We start from the raw sequence: 22,297 nt of genomic DNA on the forward strand, positions 1-22,297 counted from the left end.
ACACATAATTTTAGATAAACGTATCACCATGCACGGCCTGGATGGTGGTCCACTTTCTAATGGGGTAATTACTCACCGCACGCCTCCAGTACAACTGACTGTGGGGGCCCTACATTCGGAGAAAATCGAGTTCTATCTTACCCATTGTCCGGCTGTTCCCATTGTCTTAGGTCACCCCTGGCTTGCCTTTCATAATCCCACCATAGATTGGCGGTCTAGGGAGATTTCCCGATGGGATTCCTTTTGTGTTGAGGAGTGTATTTCGCATCCAGTCCTGGTCGCGGCTGTCATTCCAGAACTTATTCCTTTGCAATATCAAGATTTTGCTGACGTTTTTTCCAAGGCTAATGCGGATATCTTGCCTCCTTATCGGCCCTATGACTGCGCCATTGACCTGGTTCCCGGTGCTTCTCTACCCAAAGGGAGACTATATGCCCTGTCTGGCCCGGAAACTACGGCAATGGATGAGTATGTACAGGAGAGCTTGAAGAAGGGCTTTATTAGGCCCTCAAAATCTCCATTGAGCGCAGGATTCTTTTTTGTTGAGAAAAAAGATGGGTCGCTCAGACCATGTATTGATTATCGGGCGTTGAATAAAATTTCTATTAAAAATACCTACCCCTTGCCACTGATTTCGGTACTATTTGATCAGCTCCGTACTGCCGTTATCTTTTCCAAAATCGATCTTAGAGGGGCTTACAATCTCATCCGAATAAAATCTGGGGATGAGTGGAAGACGGCTTTCAGCACACAGTCGGGACATTATGAATACCTGGTGATGCCGTTTGGGCTGTCTATTGCTCCTGCTGTATTTCAAGATCTCATTAACGACGTCCTTCGCGACTTTCTAGGAAAGTTCGTAGTCGTTTATTTAGACGACATTTTGATTTACTCTGAGTCCTTTGAACAACATATTACCCATGTGCGACTGGTCCTTCAGAGGTTACGGGAAAATCATTTGTACGCCAAACTGGAGAAATGTGATTTCCACATCACAGAAGTGTCCTTCCTGGGGTATATTATTTCTCCAAAGGGGTTTTTCATGGAACCAAAAAAACTCCAGGCAATCCTAAATTGGGCATAACCCACGAACTTAAAAGCAATCCAGCGCTTTTTAGAGTTTGCTAATTATTATAGGCGTTTTATTCATACCTTCTCAGATTTGTTTGCTCCTATTGTGGCATTGACTAAAAAAGGAGCGGACCCTTCCAATTGGTCGCCTAAAGCCAAGTCTGCCTTCCTGGCCTTGAAACAGGCCTTTGTCTCAGCTCCAGTACTCAGACACCCTAACCCGGATCTCCCCTTTATTGTCGAAGTAGATGCCTCAGAAGTTTATAGTGGGGGCCAGAGCCGGCCCTAACCAATATGATGCCCTAGGCAAGATTTTGGCTGGTGCCCCGAAGCACCGCCGCTAGTTCTGCAGGAGATGCCTGGCATGAGTCAGCTGGCAGCTCTGCTAACGTCGGGCGCCTTTTGTTTATGAAAATGCATCACATTATTTGCATTACCATCTGCTGATTAAAATGATATGTAGCATGCCTATATTCTGTGTGTGACTGCAGCTGTAGCTGCATACGAAATGCTACATTACAATGATTTCCAGGAATACACCGCAACGTAGCATTTCGTATGCAGATACAGCCGCAGTCACACACAGAATATAGGCATGCTGCATATCATTTTAATCAGCAGAAGCTGCTGGTGCCCCGAAGCATACCAAATGCCCTAGTCATTTGCCTAGTTTGCCTATGCCTAAGGCCGGCTCTGGTGGGGGCTATCCTTTCTCAGGAAGACCCGGAGTCTCGGGAATTACACCCATGTGCCTTCATGTCCAGAAAATTCTCCTCCGCAGAATCCAACTATGATGTTGGTAATCGAGAATTGTTGGCAGTTAAATGGGCTTTCGAGGAGTGGAGGCACTGGCTGGAAGGAGCAAGGCATACCATTACTGTGTTCACTGACCACAAGAACCTGCAGTATATTGAGTCAGCTAAACGGCTTAATGCTCGACAGGCACGTTGGGCGCTGTTTTTTACTCATTTTAGGTTTATCATCACCTTCAGGCCCGGTTCCAAGAATACGAAAGCCGATGCCCTGTCTCGTTGTTTTCTTCCGGTTCACAATAACCACCCAGCTACTACCCCCATAGTCCCATCGTCTGTCATCCGGGCTGGCCTCACACAGGATTTATTTACACAGCTAGTCCAGCTTCAGCAGCAGGCTCCCAATGTCACTCCTGCAGATCGTCTCTTCGTCCCTGAATTTCTAAGAGGCACTGTTCTAGCTGAGTTTCATGATAATAAGGTTTCTGGTCATCCGGGTATCACTAAGAACTTGGAGTTAATCTCTCGCTCAGTGTGGTGGCCTAATCTTTCTAAAGATGTGAGGGAATGTGTCCGTTCCTGTCAGGGTTGTGCTTAGTACAAGGTATCTCGATCGTTGCCGGTCGGGCAACTCATGCCTCTAGCCATTCCTCTCAGGCCATGGTCACATATATCCATGGATTTCGTGGTGGACCTTCCTCTTTCAGCTGGGTTCCGAGTCATTTGGGTGGTAGTAGACCATTTTAGTAAGATTGCCCACTTCATTGCTCTTCCCCGATTACCCTCCGCTCAAGGGTTGGCAGTTTTGTTTCTCCGCCATGTCTTCAGGCTCCATGGTTTAACCATGGATATTGTCTCTGATCGGGGACCACAATTCATTGCCCGTTTCTGGAAACGTTTTTGTGCCTCATTAAATATGAAACTCTCTTTAACATCTGGGTACCATCCACAGTCTAACGGACAAACTGAACATGTTAATCAGTCATTAAAACAGTATTTACGGCTATATTCGGCCAAACTTCAGAATGATTGGTCTGAATTTCTTCCTTTGGCCGAGTTTGCCTATAATAACTCTTGTCATTCTTCCACCAAGGAGTCCCCATTCTTTTCGGTCCTGGGCTTTCATCCTAGAGCCAATTCTTTTTACCCTCATTTTCCAGTCTCTTCGTTGACCTTAACTTCCCGTCTCAGAATGATTTGGAAAAAGGTGCATCTTGCCCTTAAAAAGGCTGCCTTCCGAGAAAAAAAAATTTCAGATAGGTTCCAACGCCCATGCACTTTTAAGGTGGGAGATAAGGTGTGGTTGTCAACCCGCAACATCAAGCTCCGACAACCCTCAGCTAGATTGGGACCCAAATTTATTGGACCATTCCTTATCGTAAAGAAGGTCAATCCAGTTGCTTTTCGGCTACGCTTGCCTAAATCACTCAAAATTGGCAATACTTTTCACTGTTCCCTTCTGAAGCAATATATTTCTTCCAGGAGATTCCCTCGGAAGACTTCCCAGGGTAGACCTCCGGTGGATGTTCAGGGGCAACAAGAGTTCCTGGTGGAGAAGGTTTTAGATTCCAAAGTTTCTCGGGGCCAGCTTTATTTTTTGGTTCACTGGAAAGGCTATGGCCTGGAAGAAAGGTCTTGGGTCCTGGATAACAATTTACATGCCCCTAAATTTAAGAGATTATTCTTTCAGGAATTTCCTCAGAAACCCGGCTTTAGTAGTTCTTTAACCCCTCCTCAAGGGGGGGTACTGTTAGGTGCCGCGGTCCGCGGCGCCGCTCGGTCTGCTTCCGAGCGACGCTCACGGCCGCCGCACCTCCCTCGCTGCCCGCCCGGCACCTAGCAACGCCAGGATGCCGTGCGTACTGTAGCCGCCGGGTCCCTGGCAACGCTAGGACGCCGAGCGTCCTCAGCCGCCGGGTCCATGGCAACGGGGACGCCAGTGGCGGACCGCGTTCCCCGTTGCCAGATAAAACTGATTAGTTGTTCGTGCAGCAGGGCAGCTGCACGGCAACTATTAATTAGGGTCTGGGGGCTGGTCTTGCTGGCCCTCCTGTCATTGGCCAGCAGGGTCTTTTTATGGGCGCCAGCACACTGCAGCCTTGCCGGTGATAGCTTCCTGTATGCTGTTCCTGCCTTGCAAAGTTTGTTCCTGGTCTGCTGTATCTGGTCGATCCTGCTCCCTGTGCTCCTGAGTTCTGAAGCCGGTCCTGGGAATCCTTCCAGTCCAATTGAACCTGTTGCAGTCATCTGGGGGTTCTCGCTTATTGGGGTTCTCTCCCGGTTTTGTGAGTAGCGGCTTCTGCCGCGTGTTGCGTCCTAGGCCGCTTAGTCCTTGCATTTGTTTTGTACTGGTGTTTTTGCGGAGGTTTCCGCTTTTCACTGTCCTCCCCGGTACACGACGGTGCCGTGTGGGGTGTGGACAGTGGTATCTTTTGTTGTTCTTTTCCTTTGGTGGCGTGCCGCACATATAATTAGTTTTAGGGTTGTTAGTAGAGATGAGCGGGTTCGGTTTCTTTGAATCCGAACCCGCACGAACTTCACTTTTTTTTCCACGGGTCCGAGCGACTCGGATCTTCCCGCCTTGCTCGGTTAACCCGAGCGCGCCCGAACGTCATCATGACGCTGTCGGATTCTCGCGAGGCTCGGATTCTATCGCGAGACTCGGATTCTATATAAGGAGCCGCGCGTCACCGCCATTTTCACTCGTGCATTGAGATTGATAGGGAGAGGACGTGTCTGGCGTCCTCTCCATTAGAATAGAGATAGATAGATTAGATAGAGAGAGATTGTGCAGAGTCGCAGACAGAGTTAGTTTACCACAGTCAGTGACCAGTGCAGTTGCTAGTTAACTTTTATTTAATATAATATATCCGTTCACTTCTCTCTGCTATATCCGTTCTCTGCCTGAAAAAAAAAACGATACACAGCACAGTCAGTCACACAGTGTGACTCAGTCTGTGTGCACTCAGCTCAGCCCAGTGTGCTGCACAGTCATCAATGTATAAATTAAAAGCTTATAATTAATTGTGGGGGAGACTGGGGAGCACTGCAGGTTGTTAGCAGGAGCCAGGAGTACAATTATATTAATTAACAGTGCACACTTTTGCTGCAGGAGTGGTGACCAGTGCCTGACCACCAGTATAGTATTGTTGTATACTACTAATATCTCTTTAAATATCAACCAGTCTATATTAGCAGCAGACACAGTACAGTGCGGTAGTTCACGGCTGTGGCTACCTCTGTGTCGGCACACGGCAGGCAGTCCGTCCGACCAGAATTGTATTATTTATTATTATATACCTACCACCTAACCGTGGTTTTTTTTTCATTCTTTATACCGTCATAGTGTCATCCTAATTGTTACGAGTATACTACTATCTCTTTATCAACCAGTGTACAGTGCGGTAGTTCACGGCTGTGGCTACCTCTGTGTCGGCACACGGCAGGCAGTCCGTCCGACCAGAATTGTATTATTTATTATTATATACCTACCACCTAACCGTGGTTTTTTTTTCATTCTTTATACCGTCATAGTGTCATCCTAATTGTTACGAGTATACTACTATCTCTTTATCAACCAGTGTACAGTGCGGTAGTTCACGGCTGTGGCTACCTCTGTGTCGGCACACGGCAGGCAGTCCGTCCGACCAGAATTGTATTATTTATTATTATATACCTACCACCTAACCGTGGTTTTTTTTTCATTCTTTATACCGTCATAGTGTCATCCTAATTGTTACGAGTATACTACTATCTCTTTATCAACCAGTGTACAGTGCGGTAGTTCACGGCTGTGGCTACCTCTGTGTCGGCACACGGCAGGCAGTCCGTCCGACCAGAATTGTATTATTTATTATTATATACCTACCACCTAACCGTGGTTTTTTTTTCATTCTTTATACCGTCATAGTGTCATCCTAATTGTTACGAGTATACTACTATCTCTTTATCAACCAGTGTACAGTGCGGTAGTTCACGGCTGTGGCTACCTCTGTGTCGGCACACGGCAGGCAGTCCGTCCGACCAGAATTGTATTATTTATTATTATATACCTACCACCTAACCGTGGTTTTTTTTTCATTCTTTATACCGTCATAGTGTCATCCTAATTGTTACGAGTATACTACTATCTCTTTATCAACCAGTGTACAGTGCGGTAGTTCACGGCTGTGGCTACCTCTGTGTCGGCACACGGCAGGCAGTCCGTCCGACCAGAATTGTATTATTTATTATTATATACCTACCACCTAACCGTGGTTTTTTTTTCATTCTTTATACCGTCGTCATAGTGTCATCCTAATTGTTACGAGTATACTACTATCTCTTTATCAACCAGTGTACAGTGCGGTAGTTCACGGCTGTGGCTACCTCTGTGTCGGCAGTCGGCAGGCAGTCCGTCCATCCATAATTGTATTATTATTATAATATATACCACCTAACCGTGGTTTTTTTTTCATTCTTTATACCGTCGTCATAGTGTCATACTAGTTGTTACGAGTATCCACAAGGAGAGTCCAATTGTGTCGTTTGCGATGCCTGACCTTCCCAACACTGGACGTGAAGAGCATGCGCCTTCCACTATTTGCATGCCCCCTGCAAGTGCTGGAAGGAGCACCCGCAGTCCAGTTCCTGATAGTCAGATTGAAGATGTCAGTGTTGAAGTACACCAGGATGAGGAGGATATGGGTGTTGCTGGCGCTGGGGAGGAAATTGACCAGGAGGATTCTGATGGTGAGGTGGTTTGTTTAAGTCAGGCACCCGGGGAGACACCTGTTGTCCGTGGGAGGAATATGGCCGTTGACATGCCAGGTGAAAATACCCAAAAAATCAGCTCTTCGGTGTGGAGGTATTTCACCAGAAATGCGGACAACAGGTGTCAAGCCGTGTGTTCCCTTTGTCAAGCTGTAATAAGTAGGGGTAAGGACGTTAACCACCTCGGAACATCCTCCCTTATACGTCACCTGCAGCGCATTCATAATAAGTCAGTGACAAGTTCAAAAACTTTGGGTGACAGCGGAAGCAGTCCACTGACCAGTAAATCCCTTCCTCTTGTAACCAAGCTCACGCAAACCACCCCACCAACTCCCTCAGTGTCAATTTCCTCCTTCCCCAGGAATGCCAATAGTCCTGCAGGCCATGTCACTGGCAAGTCTGACGAGTCCTTTCCTGCCTGGGATTCCTCCGATGCATCCTTGCGTGTAACGCCTACTGCTGCTGGCGCTGCTGTTGTTGCCGCTGGGAGTCGATGGTCATCCCAGAGGGGAAGTCGTAAGCCCACTTGTACTACTTCCAGTAAGCAATTGACTGTTCAACAGTCCTTTGCGAGGAAGATGAAATATCACAGCAGTCATCCTACTGCAAAGCGGATAACTGAGTCCTTGACAACTATGTTGGTGTTAGACGTGCGTCCGGTATCCGCCGTTAGTTCACAGGGAACTAGACAATTTATTGAGGCAGTGTGCCCCCGTTACCAAATACCATCTAGGTTCCACTTCTCTAGGCAGGCGATACCGAGAATGTACACGGACGTCAGAAAAAGACTCACCAGTGTCCTAAAAAATGCAGTTGTACCCAATGTCCACTTAACCACGGACATGTGGACAAGTGGAGCAGGGCAGGGTCAGGACTATATGACTGTGACAGCCCACTGGGTAGATGTATGGACTCCCGCCGCAAGAACAGCAGCGGCGGCACCAGTAGCAGCATCTCGCAAATGCCAACTCTTTCCTAGGCAGGCTACGCTTTGTATCACCGCTTTCCAGAATACGCACACAGCTGAAAACCTCTTACGGCAACTGAGGAAGATCATCGCGGAATGGCTTACCCCAATTGGACTCTCCTGTGGATTTGTGGCATCGGACAACGCCAGCAATATTGTGTGTGCATTAAATATGGGCAAATTCCAGCACGTCCCATGTTTTGCACATACCTTGAATTTGGTGGTGCAGAATTTTTTAAAAAACGACAGGGGCGTGCAAGAGATGCTGTCGGTGGCCAGAAAAATTGCGGGACACTTTCGGCGTACAGGCACCACGTACAGAAGACTGGAGCACCACCAAAAACTACTGAACCTGCCCTGCCATCATCTGAAGCAAGAAGTGGTAACGAGGTGGAATTCAACCCTCTATATGCTTCAGAGGTTGGAGGAGCAGCAAAAGGCCATTCAAGCCTATACAATTGAGCACGATATAGGAGATGGAATGCACCTGTCTCAAGTGCAGTGGAGAATGATTTCAACGTTGTGCAAGGTTCTGATGCCCTTTGAACTTGCCACACGTGAAGTCAGTTCAGACACTGCCAGCCTGAGTCAGGTCATTCCCCTCATCAGGCTTTTGCAGAAGAAGCTGGAGGCATTGAAGAAGGAGCTAACACGGAGCGATTCCGCTAGGCATGTGGGACTTGTGGATGCAGCCCTTAATTCGCTTAACAAGGATTCACGGGTGGTCAATCTGTTGAAATCAGAGCACTACATTTTGGCCACCGTGCTCGATCCTAGATTTAAAGCCTACCTTGGATCTCTCTTTCCGGCAGACACAGGTCTGCTGGGGTTGAAAGACCTGCTGGTGACAAAATTGTCAAGTCAAGCGGAACGCGACCTGTCAACATCTCCTCCTTCACATTCTCCCGCAACTGGGGGTGCGAGGAAAAGGCTCAGAATTCCGAGCCCACCCGCTGGCGGTGATGCAGGGCAGTCTGGAGCGACTGCTGATGCTGACATCTGGTCCGGACTGAAGGACCTGACAACGATTACGGACATGTCGTCTACTGTCACTGCATATGATTCTCTCAACATTGATAGAATGGTGGAGGATTATATGAGTGACCGCATCCAAGTAGGCACGTCACACAGTCCGTACTTATACTGGCAGGAAAAAGAGGCAATTTGGAGGCCCTTGCACAAACTGGCTTTATTCTACCTAAGTTGCCCTCCCACAAGTGTGTACTCCGAAAGAGTGTTTAGTGCCGCCGCTCACCTTGTCAGCAATCGGCGTACGAGGTTACATCCAGAAAATGTGGAGAAGATGATGTTCATTAAAATGAATTATAATCAATTCCTCCGCGGAGACATTGACCAGCAGCAATTGCCTCCACAAAGTACACAGGGAGCTGAGATGGTGGATTCCAGTGGGGACGAATTGATAATCTGTGAGGAGGGGGATGTACACGGTGATATATCGGAGGGTGAAGATGAGGTGGACATCTTGCCTCTGTAGAGCCAGTTTGTGCAAGGAGAGATTAATTGCTTCTTTTTTGGGGGGGGTCCAAACCAACCCGTCATATCAGTCACAGTCGTGTGGCAGACCCTGTCACTGAAATGATGGGTTGGTTAAAGTGTGCATGTCCTGTTTTGTTTATACAACATAAGGGTGGGTGGGAGGGCCCAAGGATAATTCCATCTTGCACCTCTTTTTTCTTTTCTTTTTCTTTGCATCATGTGCTGATTGGGGAGGGTTTTTTGGAAGGGACATCCTGCGTGACACTGCAGTGCCACTCCTAGATGGGCCCGGTGTTTGTGTCGGCCACTAGGGTCGCTAATCTTACTCACACAGCTACCTCATTGCGCCTCTTTTTTTCTTTGCGTCATGTGCTGTTTGGGGAGGGTTTTTTGGAAGGGACATCCTGCGTGACACTGCAGTGCCACTCCTAGATGTGCCCGGTGTTTGTGTCGGCCACTAGGGTCGCTAATCTTACTCACACAGTCAGCTACCTCATTGCGCCTCTTTTTTTCTTTGCGTCATGTGCTGTTTGGGGAGGGTTTTTTGGAAGGGCCATCCTGCGTGACACTGCAGTGCCACTCCTAGATGGGCCCGGTGTTTGTGTCGGCCACTAGGGTCGCTTATCTTACTCACACAGCGACCTCGGTGCAAATTTTAGGACTAAAAATAATATTGTGAGGTGTGATGTGTTCAGAATAGGCTGAAAATGAGTGTAAATTATGTTTTTTGAGGTTAATAATACTTTGGGATCAAAATTACCCCCAAATTCTATGATTTAAGCTGTTTTTTAGGGTTTTTTTAAAAAAACACCCGAATCCAAAACACACCCGAATCCGACAAAAAAAATTCGGTGAGGTTTCGCCAAAACGCGGTCGAACCCAAAACACGGCCGCGGAACCGAACCCAAAACCAAAACACAAAACCCGAAAAATTTCCGGCGCTCATCTCTAGTTGTTAGTAGCCCCTAGCCTTCTGTTTGCTTTAGTTAGAGGTCCCCTTGTTATTATCCTGTCTCGGTTCACGCCTTGTCTCACTCTAAGACCTGGGGGCATCGGAGTTGGGCAGACATAATCCGCCCTTCAAACGCAGCTGCCGTGGGCCCAAGAAACCATAGTCACGCAGGCGTGAACTGACCACACGGGTGAAACAATGGAGGAAGGGTGCTAGGGGCTATTTCCATACCACACCTAATTTCAGTGTCACGTCCTGGTGCTCTGGACTCACTACGCAACATCTCTCTTGTTCCGAGCACCAGGAACGTAACATTTATACAGCAGCACTAGACATATGGCAGCAGAGGACACAACCACTGTGACAGGACTGATGCAGCACAAGACACTACCACTGAACTGATGGAGGACACTGAGGATGGAGACATCCTCTCTCTACACTCTCCAATGCTGGAGTGAAAATGGCGGCGACGCGCGGCTCCTTATATGGAATCCAAACCCCGCGAGAATCTGACAGCGGGATGATGACGTTTTGCCTCGTTCTGGTTTCCGAGTCAGGCGAGAAAACCCGAGCCTGACTTGGATCCGGGCTTGGTTAGTGAAGTTTGGGCGAGTTCGGTTCTCAAGGAACCGAAACCCGCTCATCTCTACAATATACTAATCATTTGTGAAGATACATTTGTCTAATAGCCTGTTTTTCAGCGCTGTGAACAGTACATGCAGTTAGAGACATTCTGTTTACATATTACAGCGGTCTCTACTTACAAAGCCCTTGGTATTGCAGATTCGCAGTTGGTGGAAATTACATTTGATAAGGCCTGTGAGAGTGGTCGGTTTTGAACCAACTTTATTCACAACTGACAGTCTCTAGAAGACTTGCCAGATATGACTCCACACAAGAGAGCATTAATTGATTACGTACATGGCACCAGCTATAAAATGAGAACTTAGATGCTGAATGCTGATTGGTTGCTATTGACAACTTCTCTCTTGAAACTTTGATACATCTCGCCCACATACTATAGTTTCATTAGCAGCAGATTTTTCTTAAAGTATTCCATTCTGCATTCCATGAACTTTCTTACCTCCATAACCAGCTTATTCCCTTTGTACACTGTGTTATTGTTCACCATACTGACGATGGCCACACCCAGGTTGCATCTGATGCCAAAAGAGATACAGAACCCCAGTCCACTCATGATAGCAATGATGTAACGACGGGGCAACCCAAAGCATGTGCAATCTACTACTGGCTGGCGTTTCTCGGTTACAGTCACAGGCCGTCCTTCCTCAGTCAGCTCGATCGTTTCCCCATGTGTCTGTCGTTTTTCTAATATCCTGTAAATGAATAAAAAAAAACAATCAAATTAAACATAATATTATAGGGTTGTAACACTCAAATAAGCTTATTTCACATTTGGAAATAAACATGTCAAAGATCAAGGACATGAGTAATCTTTTGTGCGCTTTATGTTCGTCACAATGAGAAAAAAAAATTATGTTAACCAAATATATCTTATCCTAGCCAAGCAATAAGAGAAAAGAAATCTCTTTGCTAGTTTATGATTGATTAATTAATTATTTAAAACAAAAGAAACAAATATTTCAGCGCGTCACTAACACCTAACTCATACAATTTTTTACAATTTTTTTTTTTTTTTTGGGGTCGTATGTGCTGAAATAAGCAGCTCTCAACTGGACAGTACTGACCTGTCCACACACAAAACAGCACAAAGGATAATAATATATTATCAGAGAGCGCTTGTAATCAAATATATCTAATTTATTACATATATACCACAATAAAATATAAAATAAACACATGTACACATAAAATATATAATTAAAAAATTCCTCCCTGCTGCAGCGGATTAAATTTAACCGGTTATTTAAATTATGTCCAGGTTAAAGTGCTTATTGTAATCTTATTCCTAGTAAAGAGTCCCAAACAATATACAGTCCTTTTTTGAGAACAATTGTGGATGCTTGCTGTTTAAATCCAGCTGTAAGCGTTTTTCACATACTCATAGAGATCTCCATATATCAGATAGAAGCCGGCTTTCTACTCCCGTTAATTAATGCCGCTGAGCGGCCAGGTGCGTTGGATACTTATACTTTAGTATCTATTTTAACGGACTTTTTTCGTCCTACTCTCACTGCGCTAGATAGGGCCACATTTGCAAGATTGTCCACTTTACTCACAGCCAGGAGTGGATCCGTTGGACATCCGTGGACGGCCCCCGTTGTCAGACACAGCTACAGTCGAGAGAGGCACCTTCCTTGGTTACGGGATACCTGGAGAATCTCTAGCGACGGTTAGCATCCATACATGGATAGTAGCACCAAAGGATATTGTTCAGCCGGAATCCGCTGGTAGTAGGAAGGACCTCAGTATAAGGACTGGGGCTTATTCTATACTGAGGTCCTTCCGTCGCTAGAGATTCTCCAGGTATCCCGTAACCAAGGAAGGTGCCTCTCTCGACTGTAGCTGTGTCTGACAACGGGGGCCGTCCACGGATGTCCAACGGATCCACTCCTGGCTGTGAGTAAAGTGGACAATCTTGCAAATGTGGCCCTATCTAGCGCAGTGAGAGTAGGACGAAAAAAGTCCGTTAAAATAGATACTAAAGTATAAGTATCCAACGCACCTGGCCGCTCAGCGGCATTAATTAACGGGAGTAGAAAGCCGGCTTCTATCTGATATATGGAGAGCTCTATGAGTATGTGAAAAACGCTTACAGCTGGATTTAAACAGCAAGCATCCACAATTGTTCTCAAAAAAGGACTGTATATTGTTCGGGACTCTTTACTAGGAATAAGATTACAATAAGCACTTTAACCTGGACATAATTTAAATAACCGGTTAAATTTAATCCGCTGCAGCAGGGAGGAATTTTTTAATTATATATTTTATGTGTACATGTGTTTATTTTATATTTTATTGTGGTATATATGTAATAAATTAGATATATTTGATTACAAGCGCTCTCTGATAATATATTATTATCCTTTGTGCAATTATTTAAAACTTAACTTTTAATATAGATATCAAAAATTGTTGGGTGTGTCAAAATACAAAAAAATAAGTTTCCCTTACGTATCACACATCTCAGAATTTTTATGGATCGTGAGCAGTGGCGGCTCAAGTGGTGAGGCTACAGGTCAGTCTAAAATTCAAATAGGGGAGTCACACCAACTGCCACTCCAAACACTGGCAAACATCGCTGGCTGTGACTCATTGGAAGTTGGTGTGGCTCCTCTATTTAAATTTTAGACTGCACTGCTGCCCAACCACTGAAGGCGCCACTAATCATGAGGAAATTGTAAATTGTCCGGCTTTAAGCATAAAGGGGCTGATTTAACAATGAGTTATATCCTTGTTATCACTCATTACAAATATTAAATGGTGCTTCAGCCAGTCAGCTCTTGGTTGTTACATCACACCTAATGGTGATGGGAAATAATAATTAGTGAATGGCAGGAGTGGATTGGGCTACCAGGGCACAGGGACAGTTTCCACTGGGCCAGGCCCCATGCCCCCTCACCCCAGTGGCCATGCTCCCCCCATGCTGAGCTGATTCATATAACTGTGGCACTACTACTGTGTAATCATAATGTGTAAGGAGCATTACTACTGTGTGGGCATCATGTGTAGGGGCCACTACTACTGTATGGCATAATGTGTAAGGACCAATGCTGCATGACTAAACATAATTAAGGTACACTACTGTGACTAAGGGGCTCCAATGTGGTGTAACATGTATAAGCGGTACTACTGTGGGGCATAATCTGTAAAAAGCAGAAATTTCCTGGCTTGGTTTTCCAACCCAATCCATCCCTGCTGAACCATGTCACATTTACTAGGTTAAAGTATTTAAAGGATAGCTATAGTACCACACACTAATTAATATATTCCACTTATATGGAGTGCTCAAACTCACTACTTTTTACAAAGAGAAAGATACATAGAAAAGTCAAAATAGTATGTTAGAGCACAGCCTGATGTTTATGCATCCATATGTTTCACCGAAGGCTGACAGTATAAGCATAGGGGCATTAAACCACGAGAAGTTTGAGTGTTGCCCCTTTAATAATGTGCTGGTAGTTTCCTCTTTAAAGGCAGTCAGCTTAATTTTTAACAGCCAATAGTAGTTAACTGGGGAGGAGTTTTTTGTAGTTAATAGTGGTGTGAGGCAGAATATTTCCCACCATCCCACCCTGTTAGTGCTTGGTTTGATAGTGTATGTGTGGTGGTAATGAACAGTAGTTTGTTTGTCAAGTTTTAGGCTTAGTGGTGGTGCTCTCCTTGCATTGGAGTATGTTGTAAAACAATTGTCCTGGATTGGAAATGGTTACACCACCTGTACGGGTGGGTTGTGGAATTTAGGGTTAAACATTAATCTTTAGTGCCGCCACCATTTCAAAATTTAAGTGTAAAAGTATTATTTGTCATTAATAAATTTGCCAATATTGTAAACACAGTCACTGTTGTCCATGTATTATTAATTAGTGGTTAAGTTATATATATAGTTGTTCAGTACAGGTAACATGTAAAGGGTAATATAAAAATATGCATTTAGTGAGTTTAATGTATAACACTTACAGTATGTATAGGACCATACGCACAGAGACAAAGAAAATATATCTGGTAATGAAAGTTCAAGTAGGTATATCACTGCAGATTTTCTCAGAAATAACCATAATTAAATATCCAATACGCCACTGTTGTCTAGGCAGTCATTGTAGCATTATATTAAGTACAATTATGTACCACAAATTAACATATTAGTCTACATCTGGTAATGAAGTTCAATAAATCTGTTGAGCTCAGCCTGACAGCTATGCATCAATATTATTGAACATCAATATATAGGAACATATACACAGATAAAGAGAAAATATATCTGGAAAATAAGGTTTAAACAGGTTTATCACTGCAGTTTTCCTCAGAGATGGTAGAAGCAGGGGCGTAGCCAGAAATTTGTGGGCCTTATAGCATCTACCCCAATGCTTCTAGAGAGACACCTGTACGAAACAGCTGTTGATGTTATGCCCCATGATAGTGTCCTAGTTCATTTTCTGAACCATAGAAGTGCCTTAGTAAATGTTATGCCCCATAGTAGTGCCCTAATTTTGTTTACAAACTCAATTCAGATTATGACATAAATGTCCCCAGTTCATATTATGCCACATTACAGTGCCTGCTGTTCATACTGTGTCACATTAATGTGTCCTCCAGGTCAAACTATGCAAGACATATAACTTTGGCAGAAGTTACACATCCAGTAGAAGTTAAACATCCAATTAGCCAGTGGTGTTTAGGCAATCATTATGGAATGGGATTAAATACGAGTATGAACCACAAATTAACATATAAGTAAAACACAGATATATCCACATCATTATTGCTTGTACACATTTAAAAAAAATCAAAGTGCGTATAAATATGAATACTAGATATGTGTCAGTATGTCTGGTAGTGATACTTTTATACTGGCTACAATTCACTACAGGTGAATATATGTATATTACAGCAGTGAATAGACAGATCAAAGATTTGCAACAAACAGGTATAGTAAAGTTAAGTCTGGTAACCTCTGTTCCACTGTCTTCTACTTTGTCACCATCATGTATAAACAGAGGAGGTGGAGAAGAGAGTCAGGAGCAGTGGGTGGTCTGCTGGTTTGAAAAAAAGTGTGAGTGTACTTCTTCTTTGCAGTTTGCTTGTATCTAACATGTGATCCGGCTTGCTGATGAGAGAGTACAGATAAAGGATAGGAGTACCTGTACAATAGCAAGAGAGGTTCAAATATGCTGTCAGCATTAGCAGTAGTTAGACCTCTGAACAACAATCGATTAAAGTGAGCTCTGGTGCCGGTTCACTATGCCATCAGTGTTGGCAATAGATGACACATATTTTCAACTGGTGGACTTTTGTCTCTTTTAAATTCAGATTTACAATTTAATGAATACACACAACAAATGGTGCTCAAATTATATAAATAAAGTATTTTGATAGCTGTATTAATCAAGAATGTATATTTATTCCCACTATAGCTCTATTTTCCATAGTCAAAATGAATTAGTGAAAAGAAGTAATCTATTGTACCTGTAAATAGACAGTCTGGGTGGTTCAGAGTCATGACCTAATTTGTCAGTGATTTCCATTCATGGATATTTGGAGGAAAGCTTATTAACTGTGTAATGGGAATATATAGGACAGGAGGACTTAATAGTGGTATATCTTACCTTCTGCAAGCTGTTATCTTATAAATTACAGAAATATAATAAAGAAACTTTGCTTAGTAATATGTGTAGGAAAATGTAAAAACTCCAGGAGCCATTTTGTGAATCAGTAACTCTAGGAAACAAAATGGTTCTCTGATCATCTGTTAACTGGCTTTTTTATTGCTATATTTAAAGTTTAAAAATGGCTAATTAACAGCTGTGAAATCTTTCACTTCCACATTATAGCTGAGAAAAAGAACCTGAAAATCTGAGAAAAAAAATTATCACTTGAATAACCTATTTATAAAGTGGATTAAAAGGTACAGGATTAAAGCACCTACCAATTTATTTTGTGATGTCTTCTATAATTAGTGCTGATTTATCTAATCCTTCACTGAGCTGTCCCTGTTTCTCTAATAATGTAATCATTTATATTATTTTTTTCTTTAAATGGTATTTCTAAACTATAATAGTGGTTAAAATAGTTTGCTGAATGGTGAGGCTAAAAAATATTGAAATTAAAATAAGGTAATATACATTTTGTGATGACATGGGGTAATTAGCTCAGTAGAGGGATGAATTTGTACAGTATGTAGGTGCTCAAACAGAATCCAACACAGATTTTTATGTAAATTAATTGAATGGTGCTTTACTTTCAGCATAAATGGAACAACACAAGTGAACAGAAAATAAATGCCTAGCCTCCATTTAGAGCACTGACTCAATTCTTCATCCCTGACTAACCATGGGCAGCTACTCTTCAAACAGAAAGATTCTCAAATGGAAAGTCTCCATGCACAAGGTGCATACACACAGTTGAACTCCCCCAGAGCCCAGATAGCACAGATTTTGACTACCTGTACTTTCGATTTTGTCTATGTATGATTTTGACTAAGTGCCAATTTTGACTATACTTTGTACTAGATAGTACAGTAGATAGTCAAGATTGACTTGCCTGCACAGTCTATCTAGCCTTGTGATACCGTCCCCATGGGAGTGCGCATCGGGATCATATCGGTATCGCAAGCTGCCTAACACCTTTAGATGTGCACTAACTTTCCTTAAGATTTTGACTATACAGTCAATCTTACAGATTTATCTCACCGTGTATACACATTTTTGCTTCCTGCAGGCATAACACAGGCTCCAGCCTACTCAAACTTAAGGCTTACCACCTGGTTTCTTTTCAAAAAAGTGTAGCTCAGTACCAGACTTTCATGTGTGGCATCCCAGGAAAGACCTTGCTGACCTTGTCACGATCCGGGTATCTGGACGCCATTACCTGCCGTTTAGGTGTCTTCTGAGACTGGCCCAGCGTTCCAAATCCGGATCTCATCTGTGTCAACACTCTGCACATCCCTCCTGTCATTCTGAGACACTACCACAGCGGCGCCATGTTTGAATCCAACATGGCGTCTCCCGTCTTCCGCGGCCTCCGCCGCCGTTACTGTGTTATTGCTGCAGGTTCTCAGAATCATGTATCATGCCTGCCGCGGCCTCTGCTGCCCTCCAAGTGTCTCAGCATATAACTGTCATCTGGCGTCTCCTGTCCTCCGCGGCCGGCGCCGCCATTATCATTATGTTTGCACATTTCATTTCTAACCAGTTTTCCCTCCAGGTTCCAGCATGGGTGCAGCCATGTTGGATTTGATCACATGCTCCAATTCCTCCAATCCACCGTCTCTGGAATCTGCATAATTGCCCAGCCAATGCCTGCATAGCAGCAGGTATAAGTATCCTGTGTCTGGGCCAGATAGATGTCAGTGCTTTGAATGTCATACCTTGTTCCAGTCTCTCTCTCCTGTGGCTTGTTTTTCCAGGTTCCAGTTCCTGTCTCCAGCATCCACAAAGAGACCCGCACCTGCTTTCCATCTTGCAGTGCAGCCTGACTCTACAGCCTTCCGTGGCTGTCTAGTTTCCAGCTATCTATTATCTGCTTCCAAGCAGCCAGCTTTCAACTGATTCCAGCTTCTACCAAACACCGGTGCTGATCCAACGGATCCTATCTTACCAGCAGTATCCACTACCACAGGTAATCATCTTTCAGCTATTCTGTTTCTACGCTCCCTAGCATCTCACATCATTCACTCTGTGTTTTATCACCTGGCTGGTTCCATCCAGCATCCACTCCGTGACTTTAGTACCTGGCTGATTCCATTCAGCATCCACTTTGCATTTCATCACCTGGCTGATTCCACTCAGCATCCACTCCGTGTCTTACCACCTGGCTGGTTCCATCCAGCTGATACAGCAGCATACTCAAGTTACAGATTCACCTGCTACAACTACTGGCATGTTCCTCGGCTATTTCTACAACTACAACCAGGCCTGGTAAGGTGATTCCATCAAAGGACTTTTACATCTGTTCTAAACCTTCCAGTGCTCTGAGAAACCTTCTATGGTTATGTATTCCAGGAACTGTGTTATTTGCCACTGTCTTTGCTAAACTTGAATACTGCTTGTTATCACACGGAGTCTGTTAATAAACTTTTATTTTGAATTTTAAACTGGTTGTCATGGTCACACCTTCGGGTAATCATTCTGCACTTACATGTCCAGGGGTCTGATTAAACCTCCCAGGTTTAATTTCATCTCAGCCCCTACAACTGAGGCTTCCTCTCGTCAGCCTAAACCCTCAGTTGTGACAGACCTGATGGATATCAAGCTGCATGGGTTAACAACCCCCCCCCTCCCCATTTGTGTCCTCACCAGCAACTAAATTACCCCTCAAGATAGGAGCTGGGTGAAGGAAAACAAGGAAAGTGAAGCGGGAGGTGTGCAACAAACGATTAGCGTAAAACTCTAAAGAAAGAGTCCATGATGGGTAGATGTGAAGCAGACAGCAGAGAAAGTTACATGATGTGTGAAAGTCTGATATAGGAGACAAAAAGAAAGGCAAGCAACAAATGGGAAAGACAGTATCCAGAGAGACAAATTGCATTAAAGAGGTGGCTGAGACTTGTGGTGCCACAGCCAGACCAATCATTCCAGTGGAATTGAATCCTCCAAGTCATCCCAGATTGCCCTGAAGAAGGAGAAGCCTAATAGATTCACTGATTTGGTGAGAGACACCCATTTCTTCTATGCATTCACCAGCCTGTGCTAGACATTGTCTGTAATGGGTGTGGTTCATCAAATCGACAGTGTCTAGGTCGACAATGTTTAAGTCGACCACTATAGGTCGACAGTCACTAGGTCGACATGGATGGAAGGTCGACAGGGTTTCTAGGTCGACATGTGCTAGGTCGACAGGTCTAAAGGTCGACATGAGGATTATTATTTTTGGTGTCGTTTTCTTCGTAGAGTGACCGGGATCCCAAATTAGTGCACAGCGTCCCCTCGCATGGCTCGCTTCACTCGCCATGCTTCGGGCATGGTGCCTTCGCTCGGCACACTTTACCGTTCCAATCTTAGTCCACGTGGATCGTTAAGTATGAAAAAATTCAAAAAAAGAAAAAAAAATGTGAAAAACTCATGTCGACCTTTAGACCTGTCGACCTAGAAACCCTGTCGACCTTCCATCCATGTCGACCTAAACATTGTCGATCTTCAGACCGGATCCCGTCTGTAATACATATATCAGCGTTGCAACTATACCATTGAAATACAGAGCTTATTGCCTTATTCATCCTATCCTATGAACATGGTTTGACTCCATTTCCAGTCCTAGGGCAGAGCTATTTATTACCATGTTTATTACCCTGAGGAATGTTCAGTGCTAAGCTATACAGAGACTTATGTTGTCACCTGTCACCAGGTGGACAATTTATTACATAACATGGACTGGTGTTGAACACAAAGAATTATTTATTTATTAACAGTTTCTTATATAGCATAGCATATTCCGTTGCGCTTTACAATTAGAACAACAGTAATAGATCAAAAGTGGGTAAAAACAGACACAAAGAAGACATTGTGTTCTGGACTATTCATCTATTTAAGTTTAATTTAACCAAACCATACTGAGAGTGTATAGGAATGTATGTGACTATATAATTCCATGCTTATGTAGACATGATTGCAAACTGCTAAGTAGAAATAATTGACAACTGTTAAGTAGGCATTAGTGATTCATGTGTTGGTATGAGTTAAGAAATGTTTGCAATACGGGGTTCCCGGTCACTCTACGAAGAAAACAACACCAAAATAACATTAAAAACTCATGTCAACCTTTTGACCTGTCGACCTAGAACATGTCGATCTAAAGACCCTGTCGACCTAGTTACTGTCGACCAATAGTGGTCGACCTAGACATTGTCGACCTAGTTACTGTCGACTTTCAATACCACACCCATTCTAGCCTGTATTCAGAGTCTCTAGAAATAAATACAAAAATCCTTTTGCATACATTCTGTCTGCCACTTTTGCTGTGCAGGTCCTCTGGGGGTTGACCTCATCTCTCTGCCGAAACGTACACAAGAGTGACATTTGGAGCTCTTCAGGAGGCTGAGACAGACAGCGGCGGGTAGGTACAGGTATGACACGTACACCTGCAATCACACGTCTACTAGTGACTTACCACACATGTCCTTCTCTGACTCCTACAGGTTAGGGCTCAGGCCTGGCCCTCAGTGGCTCAAGAGAACAATGAGCTCTGTCTGGCTTCGTGTCAACAGGGCTGCTTATACAGGTCACAGCCTGTCCTAGCTGCAGTCTTCCTGTCTGATTCTCCACTGCAGTAATTAGATGTTCTTGCACCTGCCTTATCTTTCCTGTGTGGGTGGATCCCTCCTGCTCCACACAGAATACGTGTGTCAGTATTGTAATTTACCCTCATACTACCAGAATATATATCCAAATATTCCATACATACAGTATATAAAACCATAAATCTGTAAATCCCATATGGGCCTGTTTATTATAATGCAGAGATAACACAGTTTTACTATTGTGGAGACAGAAAATCAGTTATTGCTGCAGATTACTAATCAAATACTAATGGGAGTGGTAAAAATAATTTTACTGATTTAAAGGTCCCAATTTTGGTATATCAGCACATGCATGATTCAGCTTGCTGATTTAACCGTGCACACTGGAACTGGAATCCCAGACTAGAGTCTATAGACAAATTTAAAAAACGTCTAAAAAAATATATTACAAAATAAATTGATAAATAAATAAATTAGTCGTTTTTAGATTAAACAATTGCTTCACTGAAATAAAGCATTTTTTTTCCTATGAATATTTACTTTCATCACAGACTGCGCTGAATCTCGAAAAGAAGACCCCTTTTTGCTAGAGATGAGCGCCGGAAATTTTTCGGGTTTTGTGTTTTGGTTTTGGGTTCGGTTCCGCGGCCGTGTTTTGGGTTCGAACGCGTTTTGGCAAAACCTCACCGAATTTTTTTTGTCGGATTCGGGTGTGTTTTGGATTCGGGTGTTTTTTTTTAAAAAACACTAAAAAACAGCTTAAATCATAGAATTTGGGGGTCATTTTGATCCCGAAGTATTATTAACCTCAAAAACCATAATTTACACTCATTTTCAGTCTATTCTGAATACCTCACACCTCACAATATTATTTTTAGTCCTAAAATTTGCACCTAGGTCGCTGGATGACTAAGCTGGGCGACCCTAGTGGCCGACACAAACATCGGGCCCATCTAGGAGTGGCACTGCAGTGTCACGCAGGATGTCCCTTCCAAAAAACCCTCCCCAAACAGCACATGACGCAAAGAAAAAAAGAGGCGCAATGAGGTAGCTGACTGTGTGAGTAAGATAAGCGACCCTAGTGGCCGACACAAACACCGGGCCCATCTAGGAGTGGCACTGCAGTGTCACGCAGGATGTCCCTTCCAAAAAACCCTCCCCAAACAGCACATGACGCAAAGAAAAAAAGAGGCGCAATGAGGTAGCTGACTGTGTGAGTAAGATAAGCGACCCTAGTGGCCGACACAAACACCGGGCCCATCTAGGAGTGGCACTGCAGTGTCACGCAGGATGTCCCTTCCAAAAAACCCTCCCCAAACAGCACATGACGCAAAGAAAAAAAGAGGCGCAATGAGGTAGCTGACTGTGTGAGTAAGATAAGCGACCCTAGTGGCCGACACAAACACCGGGCCCATCTAGGAGTGGCACTG

At 44.0% G+C, this 22,297-nt stretch overlaps 1 protein-coding gene across 3 annotated transcripts in view; it reads right to left on the reverse strand.

Moving 5' to 3' along the window:
• Window positions 1-22,297, reverse strand: part of SLC17A7 (solute carrier family 17 member 7) — a 366,305-nt gene that overhangs the window by 266,805 nt on the left and 77,203 nt on the right. For 2 of the 3 annotated variants that reach the window (XM_063942897.1, XM_063942898.1), the window contains exon 2: window positions 11,076-11,328. In XM_063942897.1, the coding sequence (XP_063798967.1) occupies window positions 11,076-11,328 (253 nt within the window). Of the gene's footprint in view, window positions 1-11,075; window positions 11,329-20,737; window positions 20,835-22,297 lie in introns of those variants that run through there. The other variant, XM_063942899.1, reaches the window with a different exon arrangement.

This window comes from Pseudophryne corroboree, chromosome 10 (genome assembly GCF_028390025.1).
Source record: "Pseudophryne corroboree isolate aPseCor3 chromosome 10, aPseCor3.hap2, whole genome shotgun sequence".
Lineage (NCBI taxonomy): Eukaryota > Metazoa > Chordata > Amphibia > Anura > Myobatrachidae > Pseudophryne > Pseudophryne corroboree.